Source organism: Melanostigma gelatinosum (genome assembly GCF_949748355.1).
Source record: "Melanostigma gelatinosum genome assembly, chromosome: 3".
Taxonomy (NCBI): domain Eukaryota; kingdom Metazoa; phylum Chordata; class Actinopteri; order Perciformes; family Zoarcidae; genus Melanostigma; species Melanostigma gelatinosum.
The window spans coordinates 23,671,977-23,686,893 of NC_136636.1; the positions used below are offsets into that span (position 1 = coordinate 23,671,977).

Sequence of the window (14,917 nt, forward strand, 5' to 3'; positions counted from 1 at the left end):
CACTTTTTTTATCCTCTAATTTTCTTTCTTTCTCCTCTCTACTTTTTACTTTACTTCCCACTGAACTTGACACACTAATAGGTTATGAATAATTCTGTTTCAGTTTAGACGCCATTTAGCCACAACGCCCGAGGCCATTCTTCTTCCTCTCTTGTGGAGTGGTGATTTAAGATCCAGCTGAGTTAGGGTGCTCCGACTATCCCACGACTACATCGTTTACTTCTTCCCACCCAACGCTGAAACAAGAAACTGTCCACTGAGTAAATCCCCGACCATTGATAAAGTCTGCCGCTGACGACATTGTAGGGGAGCCCTCAAACTAAGGCATGAGATCAGTCATCACATAGAACAGAACAGAGAGTGAAGGGGTTGGTCAAAAAAAAAAATGGAAGTCGAAACCCTCCCCAAAGGTGAAAACCACAGGCAGTTATCAGAGGCCCAAAATGTGATCATGGAGTAATATTGTCAAACGGAGTCTCTCTGGTGTTCCACTGAAATATTTCACCATCGCTAATTAGCCATAGGAGCACATAGAGAACAGCATGTCTCTGCTGCTGGAATTGATACATCAGAGGCAAGAGAAGCAGCTGTCGTTAGGGGGAATTAAATACAATAATTACAGCACAGACTGAGCAATAGGCTACAGGCGCACAACGTCCTCCCGTGATTGAATGAGATATCATGGTCACCGATAATGGTAACAGTTTTATCACAAAGGCAATAAGGTTTGAAGGAAAGCAAAGACTCATCAGTATTAAGTCCACGTGATTGACAGATGAACATAAAGACACAACACAAGCAAAGTAACATGTTTTGTCTAAAAATGTAAATCCAGGAAATGTAGAGGACACTGTCTACCTCCTCCAACGCTGAACACGCTGTTACAGCAAATCAACACCATTTTTACATCGAACTGAATTTTCAATTGGATCGATTTCTTGACCCTGCTTACACACCCATAGGATCTGGAGACAAGTCTATTTCTGCTAGGTTCATTGCTGAAGGAAGCATTAACCTTCTAATGGCAGACTTTCTACATCCAGATAACCACTGAAATTGAATCAATCGTTCAATCGCCGAAGGCCTATCGGTCCGCAAAATTTAGAATTTCTACTTCATGGGGATGATGTCATCTAACATAATTCTAATGCAAAGCACCAAAGTGATATGCGACACAGAAGGTTTACAGCTATTCCTAATGTTTAACTCTAGTCCCTAGTTGGGTTACTACATGTACAGTGAAATTAAAATAGACAGCTTTCAGTGTCAAAAAAACACAATACACTACAAATATGAAAAGACATTGAAATACACATCCCACAATACACAGAAAATCATGACAGCAGGACAAAGGGAAGCCACAGTGGCGACAGCAAGCAGATAATAATAATTAATACTGTATCAACCTCTGTGTAAAATATCATTGGGACTCATTGGGTGAGTATTGCACTTGTAGTGCCATTGTCTTCTTCTCTCAGCCAACATTCATCCGAGTGGCGTGTCTTTTTATTAAATGCTTTTACACAGAACGATGGGCGTGCGGCAGAAAGAGCTGGTGGGCGTTCTGTAATTCATATACCAGGCGTGTGTAACACAGCTGATCGCCAGTACTGGAACAATTAAGTTAATTAAACGTTCCCTTTATCCCAACAGAAGAATGCGTCTGCCCTACTTCAACACTGCAAATGGGAGTGAGGAGTACATAGATGACGAGCGCGTGCAGATATATCCTTCGTAGGCTGGCTGGGCTCAGTCTTAGAGATAGGGTGAGGAACTCCGACATCCAAAGGAAGCTTGGAGTAGAGCCGCTGTTCCTTTGCGTCGAAAAAGGGTAAACTGATGTGGTTCGGGACTCTGATCAGGAATCAGGATGCCTCTTGGATGCCTCTCTTTGGAGGTTTTCCTGCCACAGCCAACTGGCAAGACGCCCAGGGTTACACCCAGAACTCTGCTGAATAGATTATATATCTCGTCTGGCCTGGGAACACCTCAGGGTACCCCAGGAGGAGCTGGAAAGCGTTGCTGGCGAGAGGGTTGTCTGGAATACCCTACCTAAGCCTGCCGCCCCCGCGATATTTATTTGGAGTTGTGTTTCTCAACCACTTTGAGAATGTAAGTCTAATTTTCACTCTGGTTGAGCTCTGTATTTGGTCTCTCCTAAAGGATACATCTGGATCTGTAGCTGCTAAATGCTCAACTATGTTGACCAGTTAGTCGTGTTGGGATCTGACCATGTGCTTCGCCATGTGCTTTGAACAAAGGAATCTGGGCCTGCCTATTCTGCAGTTCAGCCTGATTTGAGTTCGATGAGCACCAAACCCCCACCAGAAACAATTTCACACAACTGCGAATCTCTGAGGTAGTTTGGTGGCGCGCTGCTCATTGGACGAACCCAGGGATGATTACTGTGTGCATGTGTATTGTGATAATAGCTGGATATGTGGCCTGTGCTCGTACTCAACACCTTCACTTTCGCTCTGAATGTGGAATAGTACTTTGACTATTGACGTTGTGAGTGAATACTAATTATGAGACTTAGTTTATCATTTGGTTATTGGTCCCTGTTCGCAGGGTGGTGCCCCGTTATTATTAATATCGGTCAATAATTCAATTTTGTTATATGCTGATAACTCAAACACGCTCCTTTTCGTTACCAACAGTCGTTAACTCATCGGTCTGCTGTTTGGTGCCAGGCTTTTTCAATGAAAACAGCTGTCTGCTCTGGACGAATAACGACTTTATGAGCGCTATGGGAGTGAACCAAAACAGAGGAGTTGAGGGCTGGACAGCTAAACAAAGAGCTAAAACTCGTTATAAATCTGAGTGAAACTGAGATTCTCTTATACAAGTTATTAATGACTACGAGCAACCTCATTCACGTTGTCACATTCTCATTTGATACATTTTCAAAAATATTGATTCCATCCGTATTCAGCGAGGTAGTGAAGCTTCACTTGCTGATCTTTAATATGAGTATCAGATATATATATACTTCAATGATGCTTTCTGCATTGCTCAAAACACTTTTTTTCCTCAACAAAATTACTTGTTACATTTTGGAAAAACAGTATATCCAACTTCTAGTACACCAGTTTTAAAACATCACCCCTCTGGCAACTCACACAAAGCTAGAAACATAACTATTTTGAGTAATCTAGACAACCTTGTCTCCTGCTGCAGGCCTGCACAGGATCCAGGTCTTCCATCTCTGTCCTACTTGTCCAAACCTGTGACTTTGAAGGGTCCCTCTACATGCAAACCATGCCCCACCAGAAACACATTGAATTCAATACGCAGACACCACTAAACGGATATTTCCTAAAGAGCAGTAATGGTACTCACACATAACAGTGAGAAAAACATTCCCTGAAGCCAGGACAACCTTCTCCCGCGTTGCCCGGTCGTAGATGCCCACATGGCACTCGTAAGGTCCGTTGTCTGAGATCCGTACCTCCGGGAGCCTGTAAAACACAAGAGTAAATGAGTTGATAATCATCTTCGCATTTTAGTAATACAGACACACTGATGCAAAAACAAAGCATTTGAAGTGTATTGGTGAGCATTAACATTGATTGATATGATTTTGATGACTGATTCAAAAAGATTCTGTCGAATTTTGAAGGATCACACACGCCGACAGTGAGACATTTAAAAAATCATCGTGAAAGTTAAAGACTTAATTGTCGCGTCTGTAACAACATTGTTGTGTTGGAAAAGCTCTTTGTGTCTTTGTACATTGATTCTGCTTTGAACTTTTAGAAGCTCCTAGTAAACAATCCTAACCATGAAAACAATGATGAATTAATCATGAACTAAGTTCATTAGTATCAGGTTTATCAATTATATCCGTAGTATTATTATTAGGAAATAATTTTATTATATTTGCATTTAAAACTTCTGAAGGTCCAATATGTAACAGTCACCTCTATCATTTATTACTAATTAAGACAAAATTTGATCGTCATTCAAATTTGTCAAAGAAATACTAAAAAATAAAAAAATAGTTACAGCATATGGTAAAAAGTTGTTCATTTAACATTTTTGGATAATTTAAAGCCTCAGGAAAAGACATTGATTAAAGATTCAATAATGTTTCATAAAACATTTCTTGCCATAGCAGAGAAGTCACACAAAAACAAAGGCTTATAATTCATACATGCACGATTTAAAAGACTGAATTCAAACAGAACACCTCTTTGATTCCAAACCTGCTTGTTCACCAGCTGAGCTATTTCTGAGCTGCATCAGCTCTCACACACAGACTAAATAATATGAAGCTCAGATGAGACCAGCTGGTTAAATGTTGACCCTAATTATGGTCATGAATATGAAGTCTTACTGATACGGTATCATTGTACTGTCCATCTTCATTATTTCGATCTGTATGCTTTCAATGAAGATTACAGAAGTTGGAATAAGTTCTGCCTCTTGTTATTTTCTAGTGAGAATGTAATTATGTAAATGTCATCACATCTCAACTGCATGTCTTTCAATTCTCCTGGTCGGTTCATTGTTATTGCTGTTTCTTGCAGTGCTACTATTCATTTGTTGAATTAGTTTTCAGTGCTATTGCTAAGTCTCCCAGAAGGCACAAACCTGCTACAGAGAACTCAGATGAGTGGCTTGTTGTGCATTTCTGTTACGTTTTAAAACTAGTCTTCATCTAAATTCTAGTTATAAAAATGATGGACGATGTTCTTTGTCCGAATCACCAGGCCATTTGGAATGAGCAACTTTTTTTATAGATTTGTCAGCAGATCTTTTATTAAGGTATGTTTTATTCTTTTTAACAGATAAATGGCCACAATAATTTGGATTCAGATGAAGACTGAAAAGAGGGCTTGTTACAGCAATGTAGAAAGAAAATACATAAAATGTGAAAGACTGAAAACAAGTTATACATAAAATCCATAAAACCCTGTAAAATAGGAAGAACTTAGCCATAATCAGAGGATTTACAGCCATCCAGAAATTGCGCAATGTAAGTTTCTGAACAACTTTTTCATGAAGGAATTACAACAAAAACCACGAACAACGATCTCCTGGGGGTAAGTCCCGAGTCCCCTCTAGCCCAACCTCTTCCCTTTGCGTTTGACTTTGATCAAAACACATTTCTATTCAATCCGGGAATTTGTTTGTCCACCATGAGAAAAGCATCCTAACTGACTTTCCATTGGCATTGTTTCCATTGTGCCGACACGAAATTTGAACACATCACATAATGGGCCGTAAAGAGGTCGTCGTCATTCCACGTATTTCTGTGAGATCAGGCTGTTTTTGAAAAAGGGAGCGCAATCTGTATTCAGCACTTGGTTAACGTGTCACCAGTGATAATCAAAGTGAGACACTACTAGTCACATTTAGCCCCTGTGATTTATACCCACGGAACAGGAACAATTGTCCTTGCCGCTCTGGTGTTTCAGATGGGGAACTCTGTTGGAACAGCGGCTTTAATGAGTTCAGCTGTGTGTGTGTGTGTAGGAGAGGAGATCGCTCTTTTGGAGAGCAGTCATATCTGTGCTCCAACAAACATCTTTCCACCATAGATGCTGCATCTCCTTGCTCAACAACTATCATCAATTACTCTTGAGCAAGGCTTTGAAACTTCAGATGAAAGTGAGGATAACGTCGGCATAAATTTGCCTTGTTCCTGGTGTTGTATGTGAAAAGTTTAAATCCATACATTTACTTTCCCCTTCTAACATACTTTCATTTGATTTGTTGTATCTTTGAACTCTGATTACTTAATAGTCTTTATGTATTTGTGCTGGGAAGTTAGACCATAGAAATGTATGTAACGAGTCTGTCAAACAGCTTTCGCCCAACTAATGAGCAGTGTTAATTAGTTACATCTAAAACCCTCAAAAGTAATTGAATATTTTAATTGTCCTACTCTGTTATTTTACTGTATATGTTGTCCATTTTTTTATATTTAATATTTTGATTTACTCTGTTACTTCGTTTGCAGAAGTATATCCTTGCTGCTGTAACATACAAATGTCCCCCTGGGGATGAATAAAGTATATATCTATCTATCTCTATCTGTCTACTGTAAAAGAAAAATGTCATTAGTTACTTGGGGAAGTACATTTGCACTATCTGCTTCACTTTTCCTAGTAATGCACACTAAATTAGTTCAGTGTTGCAGTGGCACAAGCCTGCACTGATTAACCTGATCAATAAATGAATAATTTAGAAGTCAAATAGAAACTAGAACAGGCATAAAAGCAGATGTGCACACTGTGATGTAGTGGCGTTGACATACAGGTAGAAGATAAACAGCAGCGACATCATTCTGCAACACTTTTAGGTTGCCTTGATGATGCAGCACCTCGACGAAAAATCAGGACATTCAACACACCTGTGAGTAGTCTCTCTCTCTCTTTTTCTCCCCCCCCACCCCCCCCGACTGCTGTTGCTCCTCTTACCTGGGCGATGTGGTGCAGAAAAGCCAGAATTGCTGCTCAGCAAATGAGAGACTAGCTGCCATGCTAGTGACTGACTGACATCATAATCCGTTAAAAATCCTATGAACAGAATGCCTTTGTCTGCTACGATCAAGACAACAGTATGAATCCATTTTACATTTCATTGTAAATTGGTATTGCGTTATTTAATAAAATAAATATATAGATATTTCTAGTAACAGCGAAAAGCAGTGGAATTAAAGTGGCACGTTACTCTGAGGATGAGACAAAGATGTGTGTGTTATGTGTTTGATTGGTTCTCTGCAATTGTTTGAAATCTCAATGTTCGAAAAAATAAATACGAACCTCACTAACATTATTTGCTGCCCTGACTCACAAAGAGATCATTGGGATTATCAATGAAACCCATGTTTGCAATTGCCGTCAGTGCAAGGAAGTAAAGTTTTGCTGAACGAAGCAATCATGAACAAATGTTTGAACAAAGGTAAGTATATATGAAAAAGAGTGAGCACCCCAAGATATATAGTGAGTTTTCTCCACCAGCGCTCCCTCGAGGGATACGCATAAAACAAGTGAGTCTTTTCTTTTTCTCCGCACTGCAAAATGATGAGAATAGCACAGTTTATCTCTCTGTGGTGGCGGTTGGGGGTAGGTAATTGGCTTCGTCTTGGCTGGCTACATTATAGCAAACGCTGATGTAGCCCATTGCTTTGTTTTTTTTACAAACAAAGCCGTAGTTCTTGTTGTCCACAATCCTGACTGCTGCATTCATGGGTTCAAACCAAGACAAGTGCAGGGAAAGGAAGCTGGAGATAAGACAATTCAAGGTATGGAATTATTGCCGGAAGAAGGGTGAGGAGGCCACAAAAATAACAAACCCAACCACATCATTTCTGAGTGGCTGCCTGCTTCTGTATTCTCCACCAGTTTTACAGCAAGACATATCCATCAGAATTTAGGGAGGAAGAACAGGAAAGGTTGTACTCCTAACATTAAGACTTCAATTAATTATTAAGACTGGTGGAGTTCATTTTTTAACACCTGCTCTAATCTTTGATGCCATGTATTTGAGAGGTGCTAGTCCATTGAGAATCTGTTCACAAAAAGGGAGCGTGTTACTCTGAGGGTACTCAAGCTATTCTTTTTTCAGCTGTTTCCCATTCGCTATTAATGGGTGAGCCTAGGGCTGGGCGATAAATCGATTTAATCGATTAATTCGAATGTGTGCTTTAAGGCGATGTGTTTTATTGAAAATCGAGAAAATCGCCCCCACCCCTCCCCCCCGTTGGGTCCCGTAGTAGAGTGCGCGCGCATTGTTTACAAACTAAAACAATGGCGGCCAGCAGCTTCACTGCTGGTCGCCGCCGCCGCCACCTCACAACGACAACCCAGCATTTTGGAGACATTCACCAACTGTACTCCGCATGAGAAGAAGAGTGCCCGGTGGAAAGCCATCACGGATGCAGTCGCGATGTATATCGCAAAAGATATGGTGCCCATATACACCGTGGAAAAGCCGGGGTTTATTCACCGTCTCAAAGCTTTGGACCCCAGGTACGTGCTACCAAGCCGTAAACATTTTTCTGACGTTGCCTTGCCTCGGCTGTACAATAGTACACGCCAAAGGATCTCTGCGGAGCTGGAGGGGATGTCATTCTACTCCGCAACAACTGACCTGTGGTCCAGCAGGTTGACCCAGACACCGATCCACTTGACTGGTGGAAGCGTCACCAACTTAACTTTCCAAGGCTAAGTACTTTAGCAAAGAAATACCTCTCTGTGCCAGCTACAAGTGCCCCCTCTGAGAGGCTTTTCAGTGTGTGGGGGGGGGGCATTGTTACATGCCACCGTGCATGCCTGAAGCCAGAGGTAGTAGACAGGCTTGTCTTCCTGGCAAAAAATATTTAGAAAAAACATGCACTACTGTTTAATACTGTTGGTTATGTTGTGAATGCACTTGATTTTGTTTACATGCACTTATTTACTGTGCAAAATATGTTATGTTGATGTTAGATCAGATGTTGCACTTTTGAAAATGTGAATGTTAAAGGGTCATATACATTTTATTTCATGCTGTGTTTGTATCAGTGTATTCAGTTAGAAAAGCTTACTGTAAAAAGTTACATTTGCACAGTTGTTTACAATGGAAGGCTACTATTTAATGCCATTTAATGTTATGTTTAATTAAATTTTATATTTAAATGATTCAGGCAAACAAAAGAGTGACCAAATACTTTTTGTATACTACAGGCACCTTTCTACAATGTTCAGGTTTTGTTTGCACTTTATTTTTATCAACCTACTTGGGAAAATCATCACAAAATAAAAGAAAAAATTGTTTTCAACAGCTTCTGTCATCTGCAAAAAATTTTGGGGGAAAAAAATCGATTTAAATCGTGAATCGGATTTTTTGTAAAAAAATCGGAGATTTTTTTTTTAGGCCATATCGCCCAGCCCTAGGTGAGCCAATGGTGATGTCAATTGGAATTAAATCACCTTTTGAGAGGAATAATTGAAAAAAAACATGATATACAACATTATAAAGGTTCGTTTTTTTGTTGCGGTTTTGGCTTTTATTAGCCATATAAAGCAGGTCTAGCACTGACTGTGCCATAAGCATGTGACTTTACTCAGTAAATAGCAGTTTTCAGAGCACTTAAGAAAACTTTTTACGAGTGTTTTGAGTCCTGCACTAACTAAAGTATACTACCACTGTATTTGTCCACAGTAATAAAAACAGCACACCGCATGATTCCAGTCTACATATTACCAGACAAGTCCCTCTTTATCTTCCACTTTCAATCCCACTTCTGTTATTCTTCTTCCCTTTACGCCTCCTTTTTGATCATTTTCTCATGTTTCAATGAATCATTTTGTCCTCAACTTTCTTTTGAACGTCTTTAAGTTCTAAAAAGCTGAATTGCAATGACACAGGATGCTAAAAACATAAAACAACAAAAATTGCGACCCTTTTCCACAGCATTGCAAACTAAACGTATTATTATAACGTAACTATGGTACCTACCTATTTGATTCAGAATTTTTCCCAGATATGAAAACATCCAAATCATGCGTCACTTCAACATATACGTAAATAGACTTTTTTTAAATTCTCATAGGATAGGTAGGTAAAAAAAGGTGTTTTAGTTTGCTCACAATTGTGACCACAATGCTAATGTGTAGACATTTATAAATAGGATTGACATATTTCTACCAGCATGCAGTCATCAACATTCTTATATACCCCTGCGTAGGTAATCAACACATTTAAAACTCTCTTACTGGAACGGGCAAATTAATTTGATACACTTGCTCAACTGCTCGTGAATGCAAATATCTAATCAGCCAATCACGTGGCAACACCTCCATGCATTTATGTGTAGGGTATGTAAAAGGCCATTGGCTGAAGTTTAACCCTCGTATCAGAATGGTGAAGAAAGGTGATTGAAGTGAGTTTGAATGTGGCTTAGTTGTTGGGGCCATGGTTTGAGTATTTTCACACACAACCGTCTCTAGGTTTTACAGAGAAGGTTCTGAATAAGAGAACATATCCAGTGAGCGGCAGTTCTGTGGGCGAAAATGCCTCGTTGATGGCAGAGGTCAGAGCAGAATGGCCAGACTGGTTTGAGCTGATAAATCCTTTCATGTTGTTTCTGATCAATTCTGACCCGACCATCTGAATGTGGCAGCAGAAATCGAGCATCATCGGACCAGGCAATGTTTTTTGGAACTTTTGTTGTCCAATTTTGGAAAGCACGTAATTATTGTAGCCTCGGTTTCCAGTTGTTAGCTGGAAAGAGCGGCACCCGGTGTGGTCTTTTGCTGCTGTAGCCCATCTGCTTCAAAGTTGAATGTGTTGTGCATTCAAAGATGCTCTTCTGCATAACCTGGTTGTAATAAGTGGTTATTTGATTATTTATTTGAGTTGCTGTTGCCGTCCTGACTGCTCTCTCATCTGCAGACAACTTCCACTCAGTGGATATTTTCCCCTTTTAGGACCTCTGTAAACCCTAGAAATAGTTTTGCCTGAAAATCCCATCAGCTTTTTTCTGAAATACATAAAACAGCTCGTCTGGCATGTAAGAAATTTGAGTAAAAAACTGTAGTTAGTAGATATAATAAAAGTGTTTAATAATTCATAATTAATAATTCATAGTTAGTCATAATCATAAGGGTTTTGAGAATGCATAATTAAGATAAACATAAACATAAACATGCAGAAGCATGAAGCTTCTGCCAAGTTGCAGAATACACTCCTGGAAGGTAGCCAATAGCAATTGAGATAGACGGAAGGGGAGGTGTGTCGAACAGGGGTGGGAGGTTTAATTCAAAGTCTTTTTTCCTCGCTCTCTCTGACATGGCCCCCGGACGACAGACGTGTTTTCTTCACCGGAGGAGCCGAGTGAGGTTTTTGCAAATGGGGTTTTATTGTTTTAATATTTCATAGGAGTATATACTCCAATGTATAACTGTAATCGTACTTACATCAGTGGAATTAAATTCCTTATAATTGTAAACCAGTCTTGGTAGCGTTATTATTGCAGCGTGTCGTCGGCAAAGAGCAGACACATGTGCTCCGGCCTCCTCTTTGTTGTGAGGTAACTTCTACCCTAACAAATTTGGCACCGCAGATGGGACTTCCTTACCGGCCTCGCTGCGTGGGCTGAAGGCTGCACTGGTCAAACACACTTTCTGGGCCCACATCAATGGTACTCAGCGCCGTTTAAGAAAGTCTGAGGTAGTTTTTTAGGAATTTAGAGGAAGTGTCTTTGGCTAGCGTTGCTAACAGCTAGCTCTGAGGGGCCGGTGAGGACGTTCCACGGAGGCAGAGTTCCACTGAGGTAAGCTATGATTTGCAGTCTGAAGTATACTAGCATGGTGAGCAGAGGGGACTAGTTCAGTGAATACTGAGATTCAGAGCGTTTGGTAAGCTGCGCGGACTGGGAGCGTTGAATCGATAAGCGTTGATGGGCGGCAGCCCTGATAGGCCGAACTGCGTATTCTTTGGGAGTGGCGGACCAACACTGCTCGGTATAGGTAGGACCGGCGGAGTTAGACCGTCGGGGTCGGGGATTCCTGCACTAACAGAGCCCGATGTCCGCGGACTACCTCGCCGGCCTTGCCTAGAGTTTGAGTTTTGGATGGTGTGGTTCAAAATGGAATAAAGACACTGACAAGAAGGAGCTGGTGAGCCAGGACAGCTTCGGTAGCATTTGGAAGCAGCCAGGCACTGCTGCCGGGAATCGAGTCTGCAAAAGGTAAGATTGCCGCGGGGTGCTGGGAGGCTTTTGAATGCAAGATATTAAAGGACGTTCGGGTGGGTAAAAGATAAATAAGTCCGGTAACAATTGTGTCTTGTCATGTGCGTGGTTGCCGTGTTGGCGATAGCGTTGTGGGGAGATACGATTGTGAGAACACACTGGGTGAAAGGTTGTATACGACGATCGTAGGGTCTGGTTAAACCAGAGGATTTAAGGTTATTAAAAAAAACGGACATTAAGTCCAATAATACGTGTGTCTAGTCTGTGTTTTAGCAGCGTGGAAATACGTTTAAAATGATGTATAACATTGCATGATCTGTAGCCGCTGTGAGGAGCTAACGCTAGCTACATGTAGCTCCGGTTTTGCGGTACTCTGTATGTAAAATAAAAGTATTTATAAAAGAAAATAACCGGTGGGTTGTGAGAGGAGACAGAGGCGTATGTGTGGAATTAATGTGTGGGATTTTGGTGAAACTTGTGTGTGCGTATGCTTTATTAGAAGCTCCGTTTTTGCTGTTAGCACAGCCGTTAGCATTCCCGTTAGCATATCTTCTGGCAAGTTAGAACGTCAACAGGAAGCTAGAAAAATAGTAGAATAAATGCAAAACACACGTAACTGGTAGATAATCGTAAATAAGTGTTTAGAATCTGTGAATTTTTCAGAGATTCATTGTCTAAGAGCTGTGAGCTTATATCCTGACCTTAGTTTTAATTAAGCATTATAACTTTAGTTGTTGACTTTGGTTTTAATTCAGCATTTTAACAAAGATTAATGGTTTCAGTCGTGCTTCTTCAATTCTTGAACTTAATTGTGATTCATTATTGTGCAGACCAGAGTGTAAGTGCAGTTCAACAGTTTGACTTGCATTGGTATTTCTGATTGAATATCTTTGAACACAGTTATTGATTTTTTAAAGTTGAATTTAATATTTAATTGATTAATTATTCATTGTTTTTTAATTTCATTTTACTTCCAATTTTAAACCTTTCGAATTCTGATTTGGAACTGGATTGTGATTTTGATTCTGATTTAGATGTTGAGTTTGATTTCGGAATTCTAACTTCAATTTTGGATTCGAGATTCCTTCACATATCCAGTATTGACTAATTTTGGTACATTTACTATTTTACATCGTTCCTAAGAATCAATTTTGACACAGACGGCGCAAACATATTTGAGAGGTCATTGACCTCTCTTACACTACAGACGTATGCTAACATTTACTGCTGAACTTTGGGCAGTTTTGTGTTTGTTTTAGTCAAGGTGCGTGGTTGAGTGGATCCAGAGCTGGGAAGTGGAGCAGTGGATCCCAGTTTTGGGGTAAACGACCGCACACAATACAACACAGAGGGTGAGTTGACTTTGACTTCAATGACAAGTGTGTACATTTAACACACACATTAGAAACTAGACAAACACCACGCACACCCACATAACACATGCGATTGAAGGATTTAGAAAGTTACAGCAAGTTACGTTAACTATTATGGTAAAGTGTTTAGAATGTCACATGCAGGCTGATTCACTGCACAGCACATTTAGAGCATTTATTGGACAAAATATACTGCTGCTGTCTCTGTTTCTCTGTTCCCCCACAATCTGAGTTGTCAAGGGGGGAGATTCCACACTCGGACTCACTTTACTGACTACAGGAACAACGCAGTTCCGGGCACCTGTGTACAGAATAAAGGGGGGACATGGACGTGGAGACTCCAGGGGGCTGCCAGGACGAAGCAGGTCAAATGGGGTGCAGAGGAAAAAAGATAAAACGGGAGTGGAAGATGGGGAGTGGTGAGTATAAGACAGACGGTTATGTGTTCCCAAAACCCAGAAACAGACAGAGAGCAGCCACAAGTGATGATGACACCCTTGACGACACTGATGAGGACAGAAGAGAAGAGGTAAGTGGAGCAGCCGGAGGTTGTCCACTTCCCAGACGGTTCAACAGGAAAAGGAAGGCACCAGAACGCTATCGAGAACGTCTTTATCCTGTAAAAGGTGAGATGCCACCATTAGCCCAGACCCAACAGTACCCCTTGCTGGTGAAATACAACGGACAAGCTGAGTATGTGCCATGGGGACATCGAGACATGGACACACTGGAGAAGGCACTGCCACCGCTGGGAGGAGGAGCCAGCCCTTGGATCCGTCTCTTTGAAAAACTCACGGCAGCGGATAAATTGGCACTGGGAGACATACGGGCCATGATTATCCGCACAGAGGGGACAATAAAGTTAAATGCCCTAGAAGCAGGAACGGGAACGGCCCGCAGAGTGGACCAGACCCCATTCGACAACTTCCGAGGAATCTACTGGGAAACTATGAGAAGCATCTGGCCCACGAAGCCAAACATGACTTCCCTCAGTGGATTGAAGCTAAAACCAGAAGAAGAGCTGCATCGGTATCTAAAAAGAGCTGAAGAAGAGTGGCATGAGGCCACAGGGGGGAGACATGACGGCAATGAAGCCACCACTGTAGTATGGCGACACACTGTGCAGAAGGGCCTGCCCCTACCAGTACAGACAGCGCTGGGAGGAGTGGTAGGCTTGAGCAACATGGAAGATGCCATGTGGAGGGAACACCTAACTCACTACAACCAGCGACATCTAACTGAGAAGACGAACGGACAGGAAGACATAGAGAGAATGACGCGGCTGCTGCTGAAACTTCAAATAGCGGCGGCCGACAGAGAAATAAGTAGAAAACATCTGGCCAAGAAACAGATGGCCGTAGCCAAGGCTCAGGCCTCACAACAGCCCCAATATCCAGCTGCACCCCCGACCTCATACCAACCAAATCCAGCAGAACCGGCCCCCACAGTGGTGTACTACCAACCTCCACCACATTATAGAGGCAGAGGGAGAGGTAACTACAGAGGGGGTTATGAAAGACCTGTAGGTAGAGGGAAGTGCTACGTATGCGGGAGAGAAGGTCATTGGGTGAGAGATTGCCCACATAAAAGAAGAAGAAGACAGCCCAATGCACCACCACAACATGCTCCGTTCCCACCACAACATCAGCAGTACCTACGACCAGGTCCATCTGGACCTCCTCCCATGAGACATCAACAGATGCCCATGCTGTCACCAGGACCATGGGGAGGTTCAGTGTATAGCCAAGATACATAAATGGTTGCCATGTGATCCCTTACAGCAGAGATATCGAGGTGAAGGGGAGATATGGTAAGGTGTCAAACATTTTTTGTAGATCCACATTTAGAATAGTTT

The 14,917-nt window shown here is 41.5% G+C and overlaps 1 protein-coding gene across 1 annotated transcript in view; it reads right to left on the reverse strand.

Annotated features, from left to right (window-relative positions):
* Nucleotides 1-14,917, reverse strand: part of igsf21a (immunoglobin superfamily, member 21a) — a gene marked incomplete at its 5' end in the record, with an annotated part of 183,815 nt that overhangs the window by 66,275 nt on the left and 102,623 nt on the right. Inside the window, one exon of the mRNA XM_079266188.1 lies at nt 3,343-3,461. Coding sequence (XP_079122314.1) covers nt 3,343-3,461 — 119 coding nt within the window. The remainder of the gene's footprint in view (nt 1-3,342; nt 3,462-14,917) is intronic.